The following is a 22,405-nucleotide window of genomic DNA, read 5'->3' as shown; positions in this document are numbered from 1 at the left end:
TACAATCAAACCGAGTCAACACCGTGACAATCTTTGGCAAGGTCGCTAACTGACCTCTGATCAAGCCAGTCCGGGAAATCATCAGGAATTTGAACCCAAACAGGTTTCAGCAGAGGGGCGGAATGATATGTTGGTTTTCTGGTAGTAGAATGTGCATTTTACAAAAAATTAAGTTTCTTTCTCATGGTAACAACTTGAAATATACTGTAAATGGAATTTTAAAGTTTAAAATCAAAATTATTGTGCTGCGCACGAGCTTTCAGTCTACTTGACCAATGACCTCTTGGCTCCAGACCAACAGCATGAAGTGTGTGTTTACTCAAATGTTGAGGATCCTCAGCAATAATTAACTGATCAGATTTGATTTAGACGCTCAGCTCGACTGCAGGATTAGATCCCTGACAAAATGTACAGCAGACATCTCGGATTTCTTCTCCTGCTTTGGATTCCTGAAGCTCTGCATGGTGAGAACATTTAACGAATGAACGGTTTCACGTATATTTACATCTCGTAAATGCTAAAATAGATACCAATGAAAAACACTGTCTGTGACTGCGTCGTAGCACAACGTGACAGGCTGCCCTGTGCTGCTCCCACACTGAATGGGGGTGTCTTGGCCCCTCAAAAGACGTCTTACCCTCATGGAATGACCCTGGTCTACAATTGTAATGATGGATATAAAGCAGCCGTGGACAGTTGGTGGGCAAAAGTCAGATGTCTGAATGGCAGATGGTCTCATACGCCGCAATGTACATGTAGGTGTTGAAGGGTCAGATAATGACCGTAAAGCCATGAAATGTCTCATCTGTTTGGATCATGTCTTCACCTCTAATGTTATGCTGGATGAATATGCAATTTAATTATTCATGATTTAACCATATCAGAGACAGCTTTTCTGTCTTTACACGTAAAAATCTTGGTATCAAACATGTGCAAACAGCCTGAAGAAATGAGAACATGATGCTGACTGTGTTCGTCTGCACCCTGCAGCCTACGGATCGAGCGCTTACCGAACCGGATCTCAAATTTCAGGTGAAGAAGTTTGTTTTTCACGTATCAGATATTACCTCTACGACATCCAGCAGAGGGTTGCTGGAAATTTTAAGGTATTTAACTCCATCAAATTCTTTCTTCCTTCTTATTTTTCATATTCCAGTCTCCTTGTGCGGTAGCCAGCCCGTCGTCGCTCACGGCGTTGTTGTGGAAGCTGATCGAATGCATTTAAAATACCAATGCAATACTTACTACAAACTATGGGGGCCAGAGAAGGTGATGTGTCACGGCGATGGCATGTGGACAGAAATACCCACCTGTGAAGGTACACCTGAGTGATCTCTGAAGGACTGTTGAAGACATTAGCTGGAGTGACTTGTTGCTTCTGTTCTGCAGACAACTACTGTGTGGTGGACACCGACGCAAACCCAGAGTTAAAAAATGCAGGAGTTACGTACCTAAAAGAAGGCCAGAACGGCCACTTTGAATGTGCACTCTCTGGCTATTACACTTTTGGCAAGTGTCACAACGGACAAATGGGTCTTTCCAAATGTGAGTATTTCTATCAGCTCCTCGTGTCATTGTTGCTAGGATCAATGCCAGGTTCAAACCTCAGTCGAGGATCCATCCATCCATCTATCTTCCATTCATCCATCCATCCATCCATATTTTTTCTTAACCACAAGAAAGGTGGAAAAGCGACTGAAGATGAGACGTTCACGGTCGTCTCATCTTCAGTCCACCTTCGGTTCTCGGGGGCGGGGGGGGGGGGTTGCTGATTATAGGCGACAGTTGGGGTACACTCTGGATGTATCGCCAGCACATCTTGGGGCCGTTTCTCTAACTCTTCACTGGAAGTTGCTCTAAATTGAAGTGTTGGGTTGTTTTTGTGAGTTCTGATCCTGTGCTGAGTCAAACTCATGGTGGTTCAGTCGCTCTGGTTTCCATGTCAATAAGAAGCTGCTCCTGCTCTGCTTTCAGGCTGCACCCAGTACGACGTATACATGGTGAGTGTTCTCCAAAACCTTTTACTTAAGGTGTTTGATTATTCATTCGTATGGAGGATTCTAACAGTTTTATGTGATGTCATTCTGACAGCATTATTGCTGAGGCTCCATCACAACTGGACGCATCACAGACTGGAAACTTTCAACAAAATTTTTTGGATTTTCTGCTGTCCAATAAGTGCTTTTTGTTCTTCTTCGTGATTTTGACGTATTTCTCAACTTTCTTATCTGTACCAGAAAACCTGTGATTAAAGAATCCTGCAATTTGTCATGTGTGTTATTAATGTTTATTTCATCTTTTTTTGGTTCCATTAAATCTGAGAAAATAAACATGATATGATTGTTTTTATAAATAGACAGAAATGTGCAGCAGTATTTTCATCTTGCCAAATAGTGAGCCATCATTGGTTGTCGAAAACTTCTAACCTAAAAATGGCCTTTAAGGGTAAAGTTACTGTAAGGCAGTGTCGTTAATTTATCCATCCATCCATCCATCCATCCATTCCCTTCCGCTTATCCGGGGTCGGGTCGCGGGGGCAGCAGCTTAAGCAGGGAAGCCCAGACTTCCCTCTCCCTAGCCACTTCATCCAGCTCCTCCGGGAGAATCCCAAGGCGTTCCCAGGCCAGCCGGGAGACATAGTCTCTCCAGCGTGTCCTGGGTCGTCCCCGGGGCCTCCTCCCGGTAGGACGTGCCCGGAACACCTCACCAGGGAGGCGTCCAGGAGGCATCCTAACCAGATGCCCGAGCCACCTCATCTGGCTCCTCTCGATGCGGAGGAGCAGCGGCTCGACTCTGAGTCCCTCCCGGATGGCCGAACTCCTCACCCTATCTCTAAGGGAGAGTCCGGACACCCTACGGAGGAAACTCATTTCGGCCGCTTGTATCCGGGATCTCGTTCTTTCGGTCACGACCCATAGCTCGTGACCATAGGTGAGGGCAGGAACGTAGATCGACCGGTAAATCGAGAGCTTTGCCTTTCGGCTCAGCTCCTTCTTCACCACGACAGACCGATACAGAGTCCGCATCACTGCAGACGCTGCACCGTTAATTTAAAAAAACAAAATCTTACAATTAAAAGCATCATGGGGAGAATCCCACCCTCCTTACTGAAGTCAGTATTTCATAATCCTGACCAGGTGACCAACATGAAATCTAAACAAACTCATGACTTTCCAAAATAAAGAGTTTCTGATGGACAGGAATCAATTTCATCATGTCTCACATATTTGAACATGTGTGTGAAACAGAGGTGTTTTCTAGAACATGATGAGACCATCTCTCTTTAGATATGTGCATGAAAAACAAACAGTTTTGGTCACGTTGGGAAAATAAATCAATCGTAAAACCATGTAATCACTTTATTTATAGGGAATAAAGACAAAACTCAGCTGTTCTGAGCCAAACACATGAAATGTGTTTGTACCTGGAAGCCAGGTGGTGGCAGTGACCTCTGACCCTGATGCCGTGTTGACTCTCTTATCATTCAGGGAATGCTTGACAGTTATTGATCCGTCCAGGTCTGAACTGAACTCGTGCTTCTGGGTCGTCAGTGAATTGTTCCCAAAATGAGTCGGACGTACCTCAGACTTCTTCTCCTGCTTTGGTTTCCTGGAGCGCTGCACGGTAAGAAAGTCCAGTTCTCTGATTTACAATCATCTTTTGCAAATTACAGTATATTAAATATGATTCTTATATATTTTATATATTAAATATTGTGGGGTTTTTTCAGGGGAAGTCCCATCTCAGGGCTGTCATGCTCCCCGCCTGAATGACGGTTATTTTATTCCTGTGCAAGAAAGTTACCCTGAAGAATCCAGTCTCAGTTACGCCTGTGATGGGGGGTTCAAACCGGTGGGGGAGGAATGGTGGGCGACGAGCACATGTGTGAACGGAATGTGGACTCCAGAACCACAGTGTATAGGTAACCCGCGTCTACGGAGAGCAGCTGTGAAATTTTGTAAATTTTAATAAGGGATAATTGTGTCAATCTGAAAGAGATTAACAGATTATTACAAAAAATTTTTAAAAATGGGCAGTAATTACATTTAAATTTAAATCAAATTAGTTTCACAACTTCATGATCTTATCATTTTTCACAACATTGAAATGTTGTGAAAAAATTGAAAAGTTTTTAAAACAAGTTATGAAATTTATCAAATTCATGCAAACTCAAATGTTTTCGAAGAAATCATCGAATGAAGCAGAGAAGAGGGAATCGCTCAAATAGAACGAATCACGATCTGTTTGTACCGATGATCTTTTTTCCTTCAGATGAAACCGCTTGTCTTCCTCCAACGGTTGCCAACAGAAACCCTCTGGGGCCCCGCGGCGGTTGGTACCGGGACGGCGCCGAGCTGTCGATAGGATGTGATGAAGGCTACGAGCTCGGGGCCCCCAGCGCTTCAGCCATGTGCAGGAATGGAACCTGGTCCCCCGTGCCCGTCTGTAGGAGTACGCCTTCATCCCTTAACGTTAAATAAAACCACAAATATAATATTAACTGCTCTGAATCACAGCTGCAGCAGCTCAGCGTCCATCAGTGTTGTGATTCATGATTTAGTTCTTATTTAAAGGAAGCAGCCGTGCATGTGGAGCACCTCCTGAAATTCCCCACGCCGTCATCATCCTTCAGAAATACCAGGAATTGTTTCCTACAAATTCAGAACTACACTATGAGTGTGAAGACGGATACACTTTAGAAGGAGTGAACAATAAAACGTCAATAAAGTGCAGAGATGGAAGCTGGACAGAAGCACCGACCTGCAGTGAGTGGAAGATATAAGACTAAACATATCGTTATATAGACCTGAACGTTTACAGACAGCAGTTATGCTTCATCATAAATCAAAAGTCATTTTAAGAAATGTTGGTTCTGCTATGAAGTTGTGTAATCAATATTTCAGCATTGAATACCAGAATGCATCGTGGGAATCCTTAAGAACTGCCAATACTATCATCACTTCAACAACAACAATTTATCTTAAATCTGAGGTCCTTCTAAACATTTTCAGACCAATAACAAACACGTCTTTGTGTTTCTTCTTGCAGCCACCTTCTGTTATCTGGACACTCATTTATATCCAGAGTTAATGCCTGTAGGAGTCCAGCGAATAAAAGGTGGAGATGTCATGAAGCTGGAATGTGTGTGGCGATCGAGTTGGAGAACGCCGCGTTATTCTGACGCCCAGTGCACCGATGGGACCCCGACTCTGTCCAGATGTAAGAATCAGTGCTGGGAAATAAACCAGAACAGTCCTGATGTGCTTCAGAACAGGTTAAATGGTCTTTAAAAGCTCTCACTCCCTTGACCTGAGAGCCACGACAAAAAAACAACACTAAATCTGTTGACTTTTTTTAGTTTTCTTGCAGGCAAACAATGTAATCTGATCATAATCCAGATTAGAGCGAATTAATAAACCTGAATATAAAGTAAAGGATAAAGACAAGGAGGCATTCCTTTCTCATAGCTGCTAGCAGAGATGCTAACTAAAGATAACTATTTATAAAGCATAAATAATAGTTTATAATAACAGTAATAATTATTACCCACGCTATGATGATGTCGGTGATTGTTAGTATTGTCATTAGTATTAATGAGTTAATTATCATTAATTTTTTTATTGTAATTTAACAATTTTTATTTAAAAATTATTACTAGTATTAATGAGTTAATTATTTACTTTTTCAATTGTAATTTAACATTTTTAATTTAAAAATTGTTACTAGTATTAATGAGTTAATTATCATTTATTTTCCAGGTCGTAACTAGTCCCAGCTGAAGGCGGTACGTATTGATCCTGGATTTAAACTGATTTTACTCTTTTATGCTGATGATGTTGTTTTCTCACTAATAGTTCATATTTACATGTTTCATTCTGCTTTTAAATCTCGTTTTATTTTACTTTATAGACACAATTCTTGCTCAGGCTTCATAGCAAAGAAGAAGAGCGACTATTGTGACGTCACAACAAACTGGAAAACTGATGTCATCCTTTAGAGAAACGACTCGGCTCCTTTTTTTAATGCATTTCTGGATTTTCAGATTAATTGTAAATTCATTCAATAGATAAAAACGGAGAAAGTTTAAAGGACTCGTATCAATAAAGTCATTCAGCTCCAACAAGTGAGCCTGTTTGATTTGTTTCTGTAAACACACACACACACACACACACACACACACACACACACTTAATCTAAATCAGGATTACAGGACTTTTTAATGTTATTGATCAACTGATATTTATTTTCCATCAAACCAGTTCCTTGTAGAAGACAAATCATTCTAATATTACTATAAGACTTTGAGATCAAGCAAATGTTTCCATTTTTACTGTATAAATTAATTTAATTAAATTATTTATTAAAATCCAACAAAATAACTGAAAAAAAAAGAAAAAAAGTTAAACTCTTTTGCGAGTACAACACAACTTACAATAAAAGTTTTGTTGTGGCAGCAAAAAGTAAACTCCAGTAAAAACCAGAGAGTCGGGATTAAATGATTACTAAAGACACAACACGTCCTGGATTAGAGCAGAATAAGAGCAGAAAGGGACAAAATTGATTGAATTATGTCCTGCGGTTATTTTTGAGTCACTATAAATAAATCGTACCCCGGTTCATCGTGAAAGAAAATCGACCAATCAACAGGAAGAAATTCAGAATCACGTGATCCATCACCAAACGGACTTAAAACCTTCTTCTTGGTTTTGTATTTTAACGTTCTGGCAGACGGTGGTTTTTAATGGTGAATTTGCTTCCTCCCCCCCTCCAAACACAGAGTTACTTCACTTGTGGTGACAGTGGGGCGTGTCGGTCAGTGGGTGTGGTCACTGTTGGACATGTTCTGCACCGTGGACGCGGAGTCCAGCCCCAGCAGCGCCCCCAGGTACGACTGGTCCCGGGGGTCCAGCATCTGCTCGGGCCTGACGGGGTGGACGATGTTGGTGGGCTGGGGGGTGAGGGTGTACTTCTCCAGGAACGCCAGATCCGTGGGGGCCGGGTACCCCGAGTTCTGCTGCTGCTGCCCCCCCTGAGCCTGGAGGTTCACCACGCTCTGAGTCTGTGAGGGCAGCGACGACGCCCCCCGGTGGTCGTTCCCGTCGCCCGCCAGCTGCACGGGGATCAACGTGACGGGAACGCAGACGTTAGCGGGGGCGGAGCTCTTGGGCTCGGCGCGGTAAGCCTTCGACGGCTCCTCAAAGGGAACGGGGGCGGCCTTGTGGTCGGGGGCGGCGGCCAGGGGCGGGTCGCCGAAGCGGGGGCTGTGCACGTGGTCCACGTGGTACTTCAGCTTGTCCTTCCTCTTGAAGGTGGAGCTGCAGTGGGGGCAGTTGAAGGGGCGGGCGTCCGAGTGGATCACCATGTGCTTAGTCAGCGTCTTCTTGATCCGGAACGTCTGGTTGCATTCGGGACACCGGTGGGGCTTCTCACCTACGGGTGAACACATGACACGTGGGCATGAGGTGGGAGGGGTCTAGTCGGGTTAGCCTAGCCTGACTACACCCCTCCAACAAAATGATGATGAGTTTTGTGGACTTAACATCCACAAACTCATCATCCACACACTTCTGTACCGAGTCGAGTTTATTTAATTCCGACTTAAGCTTGGGATAGCTTCATTCTAGTTCCGATTTGTTTGACGTCAAAACGCCCGGATAAAAATGACTTGATGACATTCTGAAGATAAAACGGACGTGGACGTGTGGTCCAGTTTTGTTTACGGGACATCAGCTAGAATGGCTCTGGAATCCGATAAGCCTGACCCCTAGAGGCGAGATCTGGTCATTGCGGTCTGGTCTAGCCCATTCCACTATAGAACCGTAGCTCACGTGTGTCAAACTCAAGGCCCGGGGGCCAAATGTGGCCCTTCAGATTATTTGATGTGGCCCACGAGAGCATAAAAGGTAAGAGTGTTTAAAAATAAATACAGTATTTTCCGCACTATAAGGCGCACTGGACTATAAGACGCACCTTCAATGAATGGCCTATTTTACAAAATTTCATATATAAAGTGCACTGGATTATAATACTATTGTTATACTGTCAGTTTTTGAGAAAATTAAAGGCTTTTAGGTGTGCCTTATCGTGCGGAAAATACTGTAGGTCAAAATTGTGCTTTCTCCAAAAACTACATTTCCCACAATGCATTAATTAAACCCATTTCAACTGTGACAAAAACCTCGTGAACAAAGTTAATGTCCTAACTTGTGTTTGATGTTATTTCTCTTTCTGCATTGATAGTTTGATCGTTGATTGTTTTTTTTATATATACTAATCAAACAGAAGTATATATTTTTTTATATTTTACTTTTTATTTATATACTAATATGGAGTTCTGTGGGTTTAATAACCCGACAAATTAAAAGGATTTATGTTAGAACAGAGAAACAAACAAACATGTTTTTTTCTGTCTAACTGTAATGTTTGGAACTAGAATCAGTCAGAAATTCAGTTATTTAACATTAAGGAGTAGTTACATTTAGTTACATTACACTGAGTTACATTTAGTTACATTTATTAGTTACATTAAGGAGTAGTTACATTTAGTTACATTACACTGAGTTACATTTAGTTACATTTATTAGTTACATTAAGGAGTAGTTACATTTAGTTACATTACACTGAGTTACATCTAGTTACATTTATTAGTTACATTAAGGAGTAGTTACATTTAGTTACATTACACTGAGTTACATTTAGTTACATTTATTAGTTACATTAAGGAGTAGTTACATTTAGTTACATTACAATGAGTTACATTTAGTTACATTTATTAGTTACATCTGGCCCTTTGAGTACAGCCATCATGCTGATGTGGCCCTCAGTGGAAATGAGTTTGACCCCCCTGATAGAATCTATCTAGTCATGTTAAATCAACAGAATCCATGTTTGCTGGTTTATTCCTACCTGAGTGTGTCCTGAAGTGCATTTCCAGACTCGACTTCCCTTTGAATTCCTTCTTGCACACCTCGCACTGATGCACGGCCGATTTATACCTGAGAAAAAGATTCTCCATAACAAAGAAACTCAAAGTGAAGCTTGAAAAATTTCAAGAACAAACAGCAGAGGAACCAGATCCGTACTTCTGCCAGACTTTCTCTCCCAGGTGAATGCTCTTGTAGTGAACCGTCAGGTGATCGTGGCGCCGGAAACACTTCCCACACTCTTCACACTGGTGCGCTTTCTCACCTGCAGCACACAGGAGTTCATTTAACCCTACATCCTGACAGGAAACGATGAAAATTACACGAGAACCCGCACCCGAGTGTATCTTCTGATGTTTGGTCAGGTGGTCGTGGCGGATGAAGGTCTTCCCGCATTCGTCGCACTCGTAGCGCTTGTCGTCATGGTGAACGCGGAGGTGGAGCCTGTGGAAAGAGCGATTGGACTCATTCTGGGTTACTCCACTAACGTCGCCGCCGATCTTCAAACCTCACCTGTAGGAGCTGCCGTGACGGAAACTTTGTCCACAGATGCTGCACAGGTGAGGCTTTTCCCCACTGTGGATCCTCAGGTGCTCCCTCAGGGTTGTCCTGTCCACCAAAAAAAAAAAAAAAGAATCAGGATGTTGTCTGGCTCCAGTCACGTAACCGGAACGCAACGACGTACCTCTCTCGTACAGATTTCCCACAAACGAAGCAGGTCCACTTCCTTTTGCCTCCATGCGTGCATTCGATGTGCCTCTTCCTGTTTCCTGTGTCGTTAAACTGTCGGCCACAGATCTCGCATGGGAACGGGCCTGGAAACGAGAGGGTTAAACAGCGTCGTCCTTGCATTCTGCAGCACGGGGGGGTGGGTGGGGGTAGATCCCTTCCGTTTCTTACCCAGGTGGTACTTCTCTTGATGCTTCAGACGGGCAAACCTGGACTTGAAGCACTCGTCGCAGAAGGAGCACTTGAAGGGTCGGTCCTGGGTGTGGAGGATCATGTGCTCCTGCAGGTGAGGCCGGCGGGTGAAGGTCTTCAGACAGATCTGGGTCAGATGGGTTCAAAGTTCATGTACTCATCATCAAACCTCTTCTGAACGTTCAGATTATTGTGACTTTAAAAAATTGCGTCCAAAAATGATTCTTACAGCACATTTCCAGCCTTCGCTCTTCCTCTTCCTCTTGGTGAGGAACTCCTGAATGTGCTCTGGGTGGAACCTGGTGGGACAGAGGAGACACCATCAGGAGGAAAACCTGCTGAACTCCTTTCTCGTGTGTTGTTTGTTTTTTTTCCGGGGGTCTCACCTTCTGACATGCTTGGCTAACGTCTTCTTGCTGGCGTGGAGTTTGCTGCAGAAGGGGCACTTGTGCTCCTTCTTCTGGAAGGGGGCGTCGCTGGCGTGCTTCTTCTTGTGAACGGTCAGGTTGGACTTGGTGGAGTAGCGCTGGAGACACACGTCGCACTGGAATGGCTTCTCGCCTGTGTGAACCCTGGTGTGGCTCTCGTACTTCCCTGTGGAACACCAGGAGAACGAACGTCAGTGAGCGGCCTGGTTGTAATACAGCACTACCGCCAGAAGATGGCAGCGATCGATCAAACAGCTTTAAACTGATTAGTAAAGATGAATTTGACCGATTTTGATTTTTTTTTTTCTGCATTTGTTATCATTTAAAACTAAAACTTTGGATTTTAAAATGTTTGCTGCAAAAATAAATCAAACTAAAGACTATAATTTAACCGGTGGTGAAAGTTAAAGTACCGCTAAGGCTGCTGGGATAGATTCCAGAAACCCCCCGTGAAGCCGGGGAAGTCGTACGGAAGAGAAACGAATGACAGTTGAAATCAGAACAAATTAATTCCAGGATAACAGAAACACTATACTCTATAAATGTATGGATGGCCCCGCCCCCTCCTGCAGACCCCGCCCCCTCTGCTTCCCACCTGCTCGGTCAAACGTCTTGTCACATTTGGGGCACTTGAGCGTCTTCTTGCTGGATGTCTGAATGATGACCGGAGCAAGGCCCTCTGGGTAAACCGGGCTGTGGGCGGAGCTTCCTGCCGCTGCCGACGCCGGACACGCCTCCACCTCTCCGAAGGCCTGGAGCTCCGCCCCTTCTACCTCATCGACTTCCTGCCGGGCGGAAGTGTCCTCCATCGCTCCCGCCGCCTCTTCCTCTTCCGTGGGCGTGTCCTTCGCGTCCAGGAGTGGTGTTTGCTTTGGCCCCGCCCTCCCCTCTTCTTCTCCTCTTCCTTTAGCGTCCTCATTTGATGATACAGCGCCGTGTTTCCCATCAGGAGTGCTGACGGCGTGCTCCGCATCGACTCTCTGGTACTTGGTGGGTGTCCTCCGGCGGGCAGATCGACGCGTCACGGCGATCTTCTGAACGTCCATCTTCGTTTCCTGCGGCGTGTCGTTCTGGATCTCGAGCAGCCGCACCTGCAACGGGTCCTCAGTGCCAACACGTCCACCGAAAGGCGCTTGAGGCGGGTTCTGCAGGTCCGGGTCGCCCGCCGGCGAGTCTGCGGAGGTCACCTCCGGCTCAGGAGACCCTCGTACATCCTCCTCCACCTGGATCTCCGGCGCCGGCTGGTCGTCCTTATCTTCATACAGCAGCTTCAGGACGTCCATCATGTCCAGGAACCGAGCCGCCGCCGTCAGAGCCGGCAGGTCCGTCTCCATGACGACGCACTCAGAGGTGTACAAGAAGCCCAGAAGGTGCTGGAACACCGAGTCCTCCACGTGGTCCAGAGTCACCTGGGCCACAGCCGGGTTCTTGGACAGCTCGGCGTGGAAGTAGCTGCTCCCATGCGCCAGCACCACCTTGTGGGCGCTGTAGAGCTTCCCCCCCACGGACACGGACACGTCGCAGAACCGCTGCCGGGTCCGGTCCTCGTTCAGGAACCTCAGGAGGCTGCGGCCGTGCTGGGACATGGCCAGGTGTCGGATGTGTGAGATCGGCTCCAGAACGGGTTCACAGGTCGGATCCGGATCGGGTTCAGAGGTCGGCACTGGAACGGGTTCAGAGGTCGGCCCTGGAACAGGTTCAGAGGTCGGGGAGGCGTGGGAGTCCGGGAGGGGATCCTCTGCCGCGGCGCCGGTCCGCCGGCTGCGTTTGGGTCGCAGGGGATTACAAGGCCTCCTCTTCATCGGTGTGCCTGGAGGAGAAGAGGAGAAACATCTCCAGGTAACAGGTTTCATGTGTGCAAGGATTAGCATGTGATGCTAGCATGATGATGTCATCCAAAGGTTGCACCGTTCCATCAGGAGGAGGATTCCTGCTGCCTGAAATGTTTTGTGTCACCAATAACGTTAAAGTTGTTCATATTTCTCCTCTTTCTAAATCGAGATAAATATGTGACGTCATAACTGAATACTGGTTAATGCAGTTCAATTAAAAAAAACCTTTATTTGTGTTTTACATCAAGCTAACACAAGCCTAGCTGCATCGTTTAATACCGGCGATCCGTTCGGACACTCCGCTCCCACCTCAAGGACCCCCATTATGTGTTATCAGTCTGACGGGCGGGCCCCCTCCGAGGAGACTGTTGACAAACGACCTCTGCTGCTTCCCCGGAAATGAAGGTTAGCAAACGTCCAAACGTTCCGTTTAAATCTTACCTGGGAGAGAAAATCCGCGTTAATAGAGAACAAAACAGCCCGCAGGTGGAAGGAAAAGAAACAGGAATAATATCCTGGATAGAAGTAACGACTCTCATCCTGGTCGGAACGTCGGACGCCGTAACAAGCCGGCCGCCTATTGGCTGATACAGTTTGAGTCCCGTGACGTCAATTTCAGTATCCGGAAGCGAAAATAGAAAATAGTCGAGCGAAAATAGAAAATAGTCCTGCAAATATAACCGCACATATAAATCGATTTAAATACAACTAATAAATTCATATTTACTCATATGTGTAGGAATATAAAATTAATTTTGAATATAAAATTAAAGAGGAGACGTTCACGTAAGGCTCACGCGAAGGTCTGCACCCGGCGCTCATGGGTAATGTAGTTGTACAGCAGCTTGTGCTCTCCAGCGAACTACAATGAGTAAAAAGTACATTTGAAAACATTTTAAAAAAAAACTATTTAAAACACTATTACAAAATCAAAAACAAACATTTGAGTACTGGGCTTGAAAGTAAAAGTAGAGAGGTGAGTTTCTGCTGCTACCACTAAAGAAAAACGATTAATGCCTCTAAGGTGTTGTTTTTTTTAATGTGATGATGATAATAATAATTCTATTACAACATAAACCTATCACGTTATAAAATGTTAGTTGTACTATTTATTTACATAAATATTGAGAAATCACTGCAGTACATTTTTTATCCAAACTGGTACATGCAATAAAGGTCTATCACAATAAACTTTATTTTATTTTATAAATACAATCTCAGGCCCACATCTTGGGTTATGACATGAAGTGAGTGTCATTACCTGATCCAGAGCAAATGCAAAAGAGCCACTAGTTTAAGAGTATTTCAGGGTTCTTCGGAGAAAATTACGTCAATGAAGCTTTAATGGGAAAAACACTCCCCAGATTAGAAATAGATTACTTCAGTCAAAGATTGGGCTTTGGTTCAACCAACTGCTGCAGCCAAATAGCATTCAAGTCTCTAGTGCATGTGTGGATCCATGTGCAAAGGTGTCTTTATGTATTAAATTGTGGGAATATTTCCCTTTACAGAAGTTGTAAGAAAGAGAAATCTGCACTTCTGCTCAGGTAAAGTTCACAGTTTGCTCCAGAATGATTACTCGCTGTGGTTTTCATCTGGTGCAGAAACGATCCTTCTGGATGAGCCCCTCCCTCTGGCAACACGTTTACTGTATAAGACACTGTAAGTGCATTAGCTTAATCCCTCCTGTCTTGCTTGCAGCGTGACAAGCATTTCAGAAAACACATGGGTGATAAGAAGTGTTGAGGATGTTTTCCCTGCCTGTCTTTGACCTAAGATGAAGATATTTCTTTATTATTTATCCTGGGAGGTTTAGTGAAGACAATGTTGAGATTCAGTGCACACACCTGGATGTTATGGTTGCTTTACGCAGGTAAATGTTTGATTATAACATTAATGCTGTAACTAAATACTAATAATTTTTGCATTTTTATTACATTTTCAAGCCAGTGTGTACACAGATGTGTTGCTTTATATTAAATTTTAATTTAAATTTAAATGAAATGCTTTACATTAATTTGTAAATTGTATTAAATTGTAACATAATATAATATAATAAATTTTAATATAACATAGTATTTAATTAATGTAATTTAAATGTTTTATATTAAATTGTAATTTGTTTTATATAAAATTGTAATTAAATATGAAGTTAAAAAAATTATATTAAATTGTAATTTAATATGAAATTAAATGTTTTATATTAACTTGTAATTTGGTTTTGAGTTTATGAGTTTAATGCACAAAAAATAAGTTGTCACAGATTCTTCATCTTAATTTCAAGCAGCTGCTGGTTTTTATAGTTTTATTATCTTTAACCCTGAATCCTCTTTGCAGGAGCGTTCTCTGACGAGGACGTTAACGGATGTGAACACCACCCGTGCCAAAACGGGGGGGTGTGCCAGAGCCATGGCGATGGCTTCAGATGCCTTTGCTCCCCACAAAGCCAAAACGGCCTCCTGTATGGGGGGGCCACCTGCACGACTGCACTTTCGGGCTGCGACGGCGACACGTGTGACAACGGGGGGACGTGCTCCCCCCTGCTGGTCGATGGGGAGCAGACGTCCTCGTGCCTCTGCCCCCCCGGCTTCACTGGCCCCCGCTGCCGGACCTCCACCATCTTCTCCTTCGAGTCCAGAGGCTTCGTGTCGGTGGAGACGCCGCTCCTCGACCTGGGGGCGCCTCTGAACGTGACCTTCAGCTTCAGGGCAGCCAGGCCAGGGGGAACCCTGATGCAGCGCCGGGTGGGCAACCTGCTCCTCAGCATCGAGCTGACGGGGGGTCACCTGAGCCTCTGGAGCAGGAGAGGTCGCGACCCCGGCGTGCTTCTCCAGGAGCTGCCGCTGTCCTGGTCCAATCACACGTGGTACACGGTGGAAGCCACGCTGGGGGGGGGCGTCAGCCTCATCCGGACCATCTGCACCGAGGGCAACTGCACCGGGGGGTCCAGCGCTGACGTCCAGCTGAGCTCTGACCTCCCTGATCCAGGAGGAGTCAGTCAAGGCCTCATCATAGGAGCTGGAGGGGGGGCCACGGATGAACCGGACCACCCCCCTCCGTTTCTGGGCTGCTTCAGAGACGTGTTTGTGGGCTCCAAACCGGTGCTGCCCGCTCCGGGGGGCTCGGCTGCTCAGGTGAACGTCACCGCGGGGTGCAGCCACACAGACTGGTGTGCAGAGAACCCGTGTCAGAACCGCGGACGATGCATCAGCCACGGGGGCGGGGGCTACACCTGCGAGTGTCACCGGCCGTACGAGGGGGGCCGCTGTGCAGAGGGTAAGGCGTCCACACACACCGTCAACACTACCACACACACACCAGCTGGGAGTTAAAGGTGGAACCCCAGAAATAAGGACTGAGTAGAATTATTTCATAGTCTGTAAAAAAAAAAAAGGAATTATTATGCCTTACAGTGACCTCTAGTGGCAACAGTTTGAGCTACAAAATGCTAACAAAGCTATGCTTATTTCCACCAATGGGCTCTCAAACACTTCGCAGAACTAAAAAATAAACCTAAACTTGATTTGCAGAATTCTTTTACTGAATTTATTTCCCTTTGCTCACATTCCATGAATCACTTTGCGTTGTTATAAAAGCAGCAGAAATCAAGAATAACTCGTGAGTTGTGCATCTAAACCATGTGTGTCAAACTCAAGGCCCTGGGTGCCAAATGTGGCCCTCCAAAATCATTTTATGTGGCCCGCAAGAGCATAAAAGGTCACTAAAAATAAACGTGTATTACATTTCCCACAATGCAGTATTTCAGCCCATTTTAACTCTGACTAAACGTTGTGAACAAAGTTAACGTCCTAACTTGTGTCTGATGTTATTTTTCTTTATTGATTGATAGTTTGATCCTTGATTGATGGAGTTCTGTGGGTTTAATAACCTGACAAATTAAAAGGATTCATGTTAGAACAACAAACATGTTTTTTCTGTCTAACTGTAATGTTTGGAACTAGAATAAATAATAAATTCATAGTTATTTAATTACATTTATTTATTTATTTATTTAACATTTATTTATTGGGGATTTCACTGATGGGGAGGTAAATCGTAGCTTATATTACACTGGAAATACTTTTAACTGCTTTCACTTGGCAAAGAAAGTTCTCCGTCTGTGGAGGGTGGAGAAGCTGCGATGGAGAACGCGGCGCTAAAGTCTGATGGAGACGTTAAAGGAGCTTAAGCTCCAGTACAAATAGAACAGTTAGACAATTAGGAGGCATCCGGTTACCTGGGATGAGGATTTAAAAAAACGTGTTTCACTCGCTCAGCGTGAATGACGGGACCTGAACACGCCGGCCTCAGAAATAAAAGTTAGAAATAAGGGTTAGAAAATAAGGGTTCTTCTCCTCTGGGCTTTTCCCTTCAGGGGTCGCCACAGCGAATCAATTTCCTCCATCTAACCCTGTCTTCTCATCCTCTTCTCTCACACCAACTACCTTCATGTCCGCTTTCACTACATCCATAAACAAAGGTTAGAAATAAAGTAGTGTATTCATTACGCAGCCTTTGACACCTTACTCTCATGGGTGAGTTTGATTTTCACGTCTTCTCCTCCCTGCAGAGTCCATCACCGCCCGGTTTGGGGGAGAGCAACTGCAGAGCTATGCTGTGTTCTCATTGGACGGCGCCCCTGGTGACGGCAACGCCCTCACCGTCTCCATGTTCGTCCGCACGCGGCAGCCCGGCGGCCTGCTGCTCGTCCTGACCAACAGCACCAGCCAGTTCGTCCGCCTGTGGCTGGAGGGGGGCAGGGTCAAAGTTCAGGTCAACAACTTCGAGACCCTTGTGGGTCACGCGGGGGTCAGCGACGGACACTTCCACCTGGTGACCGTGAAGCTGGAAGCGGCGGAGGTCACGTTGTTCCAGTCGACCCAGCGTCAGGGTTCCCTCCCCATCCGGCGTGTCCAGGTGCATCATGGGGATCTGGTTTTCGTGGGGGGGCTACCGGACCCCAGGGCCTCCGCGTCCTTCGGCGGGTACTTCAAGGGCTGCGTCCAGGACCTGAGGATCAACAGCAGACGACTCCAGTTCTACCCGACCCCCACCCCGGTGGAGTCCCACCCCCTGCAGCGACTGGTCGGGGTCACGCCAGGCTGCGGCAGCGACGACGCCTGTGCCGTGAGTCGTGCGCCGCTCCCCCACTGTCACCATCGCTGGTGACGCGTCACTGACGGGGGGGCGTGTCTTTTCTCCATCAGGTCAACCCCTGCCTCAACGGGGGGGCGTGTTACCCCGTGTGGGACGACTTCATCTGCAGCTGCCCCCCCAGCACCGCGGGCCTGCGCTGCGAGGAAGTGAAGTGGTGCGAGCTGTCCCCGTGTCCCGCCGCCGCCGCATGTCAGCCCCGCCCTCAGGGCTTTGAGTGTGAGTGTCCAGCAGGGGGGGGCATTTCAGGGTCAGATTAAATTCGTGCCTTTTCACCATCACGTTACTGACATTACGGATTCAAATTTACTTGTTTAGAATGTGGTCAAATATGATTAAATATAATTAAATAATTATACAATTAGCATATTTTTAACTTTTTGTGTTAAATACAATAATTTCCTCATGTCAGCTCTGAGTATATTTGTCCTTCATGTAATGTAAAACTAAAAAAACATAAATTAGATCTCACACATTTATTGTTCTTATGCTTAGAAATACTTTCCTCTAAATTGGAAATAATTGGAAATTATATTAAAATGACCTTTTTTAGTTAAAATATGATTTATCTGTGTCCATCAGTTTCATATTCCACCCTGTAACACTAATATAATTTTGCGCCAAAATGCACTTCCTGTAAGTGACGCAGGAAGTGACATCATTCAAGAGTTTGAAGAAGAGAAGTTCAAACAATGTTGAGTTTTGATGTTTCTTTTAGAACATTTTTGGTAGATTTTCTTTTCAAAACCTCCGTTGAGCAGAACATCACCACCCGTCACACAAACACACAATTTTTTTTATCAAATTAATTTTAATATAATTTAAAATTAAATTACAATTAATTTGATACAAAAAATAATAATCTAATTTAATTTTAATTACATTAAATTAATTGTTTAAATCAAATTAATTTTAATGTAATTTTAAATTAATATACAAATTTATATGAATAAACAAAATGTATTTGTATAAATTATGTTTTTTAATGTTTCATGCTAACTGCGGTGTTAGCTTTTAGCACATCCAGATTTTCTGGCGTATTTCTTTAGACTTTCCACCCCGAAAAAAAATGAAAAAGAAAAGAAAAAGAAACTGATCTCTAGATATAGTTTGCTAAAAGACTTTCAGAAAATGATGCCTGAGCTTGAAAAATGTGTTTTATTTGTAAGTTTTACATGTTCTGCTGGTATGAAATTAAATAATTCTAAAAATCAGGCCGAACATTTTCCACGGAACGACCCTTTAACATTTGCAGGGTTACTCCTCGGCGTTGGGATCACCACATTTCCTTCCTCTCCTCCAGGTTTGTCTAATGTGACGTTCCGGGCCGACAGCAGCGTTCTGCGTTACCGTAGTGACGGGACGATAAAACGCCGCCTCAGCAGCCTCTCCCTCAGCTTCCGCACCCGACGGCCGGCCGCCACCCTCCTCCACGGACGGACGAGGTCGGGCTCTGTCACCGTCTCCCTGGTGGACTCACGTCTGGTGGTGGAGCTCCGGCCCGGGGCGACAGAAGACCCCCCCATGGTGACGATTCGCAGCCAGCAGCCAATCAGCGACGGGGCGTGGCATACGCTGGAGCTCCACCTGGAGAACCAGACGCTCCAGAGCTCCAGGTGGGTCCTGGGGGTGGACGGGGGCCAGGAGCGCCTCAGCACCTCCAAGACGACGGCAGGGGGTCTGGATTTTCTCCGGGAGGGGGCGGACATCTTCCTGGGGGGGTTGAACACGGACGCTGGCGTGGATCTGTCTGGATGCTTGGGTCCGGTGGAAGTCGGGGGCCTCCTCCTCCCGTTCCTCCAGGACACGGACCTGAACCTCCCCCGACCTCAGGAGGAGCAGTTTGTGAGGGTAGCAGGGGGCACGCCCCCCCGTTACGGCTGCTGGGGGGCCGACGTGTGTCGACCCAACCCCTGCAGGAACGCAGGCCGGTGCGACGACCTGTTTGACCTCCACCGCTGCACGTGCCCCCCCGATTGGACGGGCCCTCTGTGCGAGGCGTCGGCTAACGCCTGCACCTCCAACCCCTGTCTCCACGGAAACTGCACCGACCTTCCCGGGGGAGGGTTCGGGTGCGCATGCGAGGCGGGGCGTGGCGGCGACCGCTGCCAGGTGGAGGTGGACGCGTGTGAAAACAGCTGGTGTAACAACGGCTCCACCTGCCTCAAAGGCCTGGGGAGTTACTCCTGCCTCTGCCCCCCAGACCTGACCGGACAATACTGCGAGTGAGTCCATTAATATGTAGGGGGGGGTCACGGATAAAATACATCCTGAGCTGAACTGATTGATGCTCTGATCTCTTACAGCGAGAAAATTCCTGAAATCCCCTGGTACATCCAGATCAACCCGTGAGTATTTTTATCAAATACAATGAAATAAATAATAATTATTAATAATAATAATAATAATTAAGAAATAATTTAAAAAACATTTTTTATTTTTTTTAAAGATATAAACATTTTTTTTAAAGATATACTGTATATAACATTTTAAAGACATATAAAAAGAAATCCTTCCTGTTGATTGGCGCGTCTTTTTGTTCAGGCGTCCTCAGTTGCCTGCTACTTCCTGCGTGGGAACTAAACTGAACTACAGCTGCTTCAATGGGGGGAACTGCTCTGGGGGGGACGACAGGTGTTCCTGCCTGCCCGGATTCACTGGAGTCTGGTACGAGTTAAATCACCACCCATTAGATCATGTGTGCAAACTCATGGCCCGGGGGCCAAATGTGGCCCTCCACTTCATTTTATGTGGCCCCCTGTAGCATAAAAGGTCAGAGTGTCTAAAAATAAATAGGTCAAAAGTGTACTACAGTGTACTACATTTGACCCCCCCTGAATTAGATCAACTCTGCCTGGACCAGAACCTGTGTGCAGACATGCGCCACCTGCTGGTGAAAGCTGACTATAACACTTTCTGAAGCAAATGATGAAATTCCTCTCTCCAGGTGTGAGAAGGACGTGGACGAGTGTGCCTCGGACCCGTGTCTGAACGGGGGCTTCTGCGTCAACTACGTGAACGGCTTCGAGTGTGTGTGCGACATGAACTACTCGGGGGTCCACTGCCAGATGGACGTCAGCGACTTCTACCTGTACGTCTTCCTGGGGCTGTGGCAGAACCTCTTCCAGCTGGTGTCCTACCTGGTGATGCGCCTGGACGACGAGCCTGAGATCGAATGGGGGTTCTATGTCAACGATTAGGGGTCCGATGGATCAAATGTATGGATTTCAGCGCTCGGGAGGAGCTTCATCAGCCGGTCTGTGAGGCTTCACAACAGTGAGTCTGGATATTTAAACACAGAACTGGTTTTATCTTTAGTGAACTAGTGATTAATATTGATCCATACTCTTGAGCTGGTTCTCATAATAAAAGCCGTCACGTGCCTTAAAGTTCCCTTTAATCTGCAGCACTGCTTTGAACAGGTAGGACTATTCCTACAGCTGTGTGTTCATTAGAGTCAACATGCGTCTTATGTAACTGGATCTGTAGAGTGGAAACAAAATAAAAGCGGTGCAAAAAGTGATGAAAGCGGTCTGCTTTTATTTCAAACTTTAATTCAGCAAAGAAATACTCATTCCACTTCATTAAAACCTTTTTTCTTCACAAACATAGCTTCTCTTGTGCTAACGGTTAAATTACGACACCAGCAAATGTCAGGACAAAGGAAAACAACTTGTGTGAACGACGGCCTCCTGTCAGAAGAAATTAATTAATCAATTGATTGATTGATAATAATAACTAGCTAAATAAATAAATAGATAAATATATTAATAAAGGTTAAATTTATTTTGCTTGCAACAACTCTAGCTTTGAAAAGGGGTTTCTACTGCATTTTTCATATTTTCTTTGCACAATTAATTAAAACTTTTCAAGAAGTGCCATTAATTCTGCACACAAGAGGAACAAATCCTTCCATGAGTTTAATTGTTAATTAATTGCTTAATTAATTCTTTTTTAAAACAATTTGAAAAAAAACAAGAAATTTTTTTTCTCCAATTTTTTCTAATTGTTTTTTTAATTGTTTCTACCTCCACACTGGTTCTCTCTGGTCTGTTGATGATTTCTCTGTGAACACCAGGGGGCGACAAAATCACACCAGCAGCTCGACCTCGTTGACCCTCCTGTCCTGATTCGGCCTCTTGCAGATCCGTTGCTCTGTAATGTTTGTAGTTCGATCCTCCCGGCATGTAAAACCAACAGAGCCTACGTTATCACACGTCACGGCCCGAACGCCTTCGAAAGAACTTCACCCGTCAGGTATTCCAGGACGTTCTGAAGCACAGACGAATAGGATGCTTTAGAATCTGCAAAGGCTTTAGGAAGCCCAAATGAAATATACAATAAAAAATGTAAAAACATTTTTTACAAAAGGCAGCGGTTACCCTGGCAACCTTCTGGTGCGTATTACCTTGCGAGTCGTGAGGTGGATCTTCTTTCTAACACACTAACGATCACCTGATTCGTCCATCCCTTACATTCATTATATCAGTCACGAGCTGACCAGGGACCAAACTGTTGAGTAAATAGACCAAAGAATGGAGACAAGAAAAGAGTGGAAATATAAGATTTTGTCAGATTTGCGTGAGTGTTCGTCATTACACAACTGTGTGTCCACCCCAGCTTTAAGTCAACAGGGGAACGATCCAGAAACCAGAATCAGAACCAACATATCCACCTCCACACTGGTCATCGATGGACCCAGAGACGGACATGCCAACGCAAAGCCCTGACCCCAATGTCCCACACATGACCTACGAATGAGGTTACTGCTGACTTTATGATATTGTACAACAAAAATGAATGGTTGTTCAGTTGTTTTATCACCAATATAATGCTCTTTACACACACATAAATGTGCTCTCGTCTATATCAACATCTGTTAAATAATGAAACCTATTTAAACTTTTCAATTTCATTTAAATAAAAGAGTAAATCTGCACATGATCGTTAGAAAAACAGCTCACAAGGAGAATATTCAAACCCATGCATTCATATTTATAATATATAAGAACTGAAAACCACGGTGGTCATCTCCACCCAGCCTCTCGTCCTACAGTGAACCCAGTTGAAGTTCTATACGGGGGTCTGGGTCAGAGTCAGGGGTCAGCAGCCTCGGTTGCCATGGGTAACCCCTGTCCTTCAGGTA

General features: G+C 45.2%; 4 protein-coding genes across 6 annotated transcripts; 3 read left to right on the top strand and 1 right to left on the bottom strand.

The window, feature by feature from the left end:
* Nucleotides 1-242: 242 nt before the first annotated feature.
* On the top strand, nt 243-2,271 carry LOC137611846 (complement factor H-related protein 4-like). The gene is made up of 7 exons (XM_068339968.1): nt 243-464; nt 564-755; nt 991-1,032; nt 1,157-1,318; nt 1,390-1,545; nt 1,975-2,000; nt 2,092-2,271. The coding sequence occupies exons 1-7, from the start codon at nt 407-409 to the stop codon at nt 2,101-2,103; spliced, it is 648 nt and encodes a 215-aa protein (XP_068196069.1). The 5' UTR covers nt 243-406; the 3' UTR covers nt 2,104-2,271.
* Nucleotides 2,272-3,424: 1,153 nt separating this feature from the next.
* LOC137611845 (complement factor H-related protein 2-like) lies at nt 3,425-6,104 on the top strand. The gene is made up of 7 exons (XM_068339966.1): nt 3,425-3,624; nt 3,731-3,922; nt 4,273-4,452; nt 4,575-4,766; nt 5,050-5,220; nt 5,760-5,785; nt 5,911-6,104. The coding sequence occupies exons 1-6, from the start codon at nt 3,567-3,569 to the stop codon at nt 5,768-5,770; spliced, it is 804 nt and encodes a 267-aa protein (XP_068196067.1). The 5' UTR covers nt 3,425-3,566; the 3' UTR covers nt 5,771-5,785; nt 5,911-6,104.
* A 177-nt stretch (nt 6,105-6,281) lies between these two features.
* On the bottom strand, nt 6,282-12,681 carry zbtb41 (zinc finger and BTB domain containing 41). 2 transcript variants are annotated; one of them, XM_068339964.1, is made up of 11 exons: nt 12,547-12,681; nt 10,869-12,083; nt 10,232-10,439; nt 10,075-10,144; nt 9,825-9,972; nt 9,610-9,739; nt 9,438-9,533; nt 9,262-9,368; nt 9,084-9,189; nt 8,908-8,996; nt 6,282-7,431 (listed from the first exon to the last, which is right to left on the bottom strand). In XM_068339964.1, exons 2-11 carry the CDS (start codon nt 12,073-12,075, stop codon nt 6,815-6,817), a joined length of 2,778 nt encoding a protein of 925 aa, XP_068196065.1. In that variant the 5' UTR covers nt 12,076-12,083; nt 12,547-12,681; the 3' UTR covers nt 6,282-6,814. The 2 variants fall into 2 exon arrangements, with proteins under 2 accessions (XP_068196065.1, XP_068196064.1); XM_068339963.1 differs by having other exon boundaries at nt 9,084-9,368.
* Nucleotides 12,682-13,837: 1,156 nt separating this feature from the next.
* On the top strand, nt 13,838-21,970 carry LOC137611841 (protein crumbs homolog 1-like). Of its 2 annotated transcripts, XR_011038786.1 has the most exons (9): nt 13,838-13,978; nt 14,443-15,381; nt 16,676-17,232; nt 17,313-17,478; nt 18,563-19,484; nt 19,566-19,607; nt 19,804-19,926; nt 20,207-20,535; nt 21,880-21,970. XR_011038786.1 is itself a non-coding variant. In XM_068339962.1 (8 exons), the coding sequence occupies exons 1-8, from the start codon at nt 13,930-13,932 to the stop codon at nt 20,457-20,459; spliced, it is 3,051 nt and encodes a 1,016-aa protein (XP_068196063.1). In that variant the 5' UTR covers nt 13,838-13,929; the 3' UTR covers nt 20,460-20,764. The 2 variants fall into 2 exon arrangements, 1 of the variants encoding a protein (XP_068196063.1); XM_068339962.1 differs by lacking the exon at nt 21,880-21,970 and having other exon boundaries at nt 20,207-20,764.
* Nucleotides 21,971-22,405: the final 435 nt, after the last annotated feature.

This window comes from Antennarius striatus, chromosome 18 (genome assembly GCF_040054535.1).
Source record: "Antennarius striatus isolate MH-2024 chromosome 18, ASM4005453v1, whole genome shotgun sequence".
Taxonomy (NCBI): domain Eukaryota; kingdom Metazoa; phylum Chordata; class Actinopteri; order Lophiiformes; family Antennariidae; genus Antennarius; species Antennarius striatus.
Note: the sequence above shows the minus strand (reverse complement) of the source record. Positions and strands in the feature narration are given on the sequence as shown.

Bases quoted from the DNA above. Each gene is read 5' to 3' on its own strand.
- LOC137611846 (XM_068339968.1), top strand. From the start codon at position 407: ATGTACAGCAGACATCTCGGATTTCTTCTCCTGCTTTGGATTCCTGAA. The intron at 1,319-1,389 runs GTACACCTGAGT...TCTGTTCTGCAG, and splicing joins AGAAATACCCACCTGTGAAG to ACAACTACTGTGTGGTGGAC. The intron at 1,546-1,974 runs GTGAGTATTTCT...CTCTGCTTTCAG, and splicing joins ACAAATGGGTCTTTCCAAAT to GCTGCACCCAGTACGACGTA.
- LOC137611845 (XM_068339966.1), top strand. From the start codon at position 3,567: ATGAGTCGGACGTACCTCAGACTTCTTCTCCTGCTTTGGTTTCCTGGA. The intron at 3,923-4,272 runs GTAACCCGCGTC...TTTTTCCTTCAG, and splicing joins TCCAGAACCACAGTGTATAG to ATGAAACCGCTTGTCTTCCT. The intron at 4,453-4,574 runs GTACGCCTTCAT...TCTTATTTAAAG, and splicing joins CCCCGTGCCCGTCTGTAGGA to GAAGCAGCCGTGCATGTGGA.
- zbtb41 (XM_068339963.1), bottom strand. From the start codon at position 12,075: ATGAAGAGGAGGCCTTGTAATCCCCTGCGACCCAAACGCAGCCGGCGG. The intron at 9,973-10,074 runs GTAAGAATCATT...CATCTGACCCAG, and splicing joins GCGAAGGCTGGAAATGTGCT to ATCTGTCTGAAGACCTTCAC. The intron at 9,740-9,824 runs GTAAGAAACGGA...TCTCGTTTCCAG, and splicing joins TCAAGAGAAGTACCACCTGG to GCCCGTTCCCATGCGAGATC.
- LOC137611841 (XM_068339962.1), top strand. From the start codon at position 13,930: ATGTTGAGATTCAGTGCACACACCTGGATGTTATGGTTGCTTTACGCA. The intron at 13,979-14,442 runs GTAAATGTTTGA...TCCTCTTTGCAG, and splicing joins GTTATGGTTGCTTTACGCAG to GAGCGTTCTCTGACGAGGAC. The intron at 17,233-17,312 runs GTGAGTCGTGCG...TTTCTCCATCAG, and splicing joins GCAGCGACGACGCCTGTGCC to GTCAACCCCTGCCTCAACGG.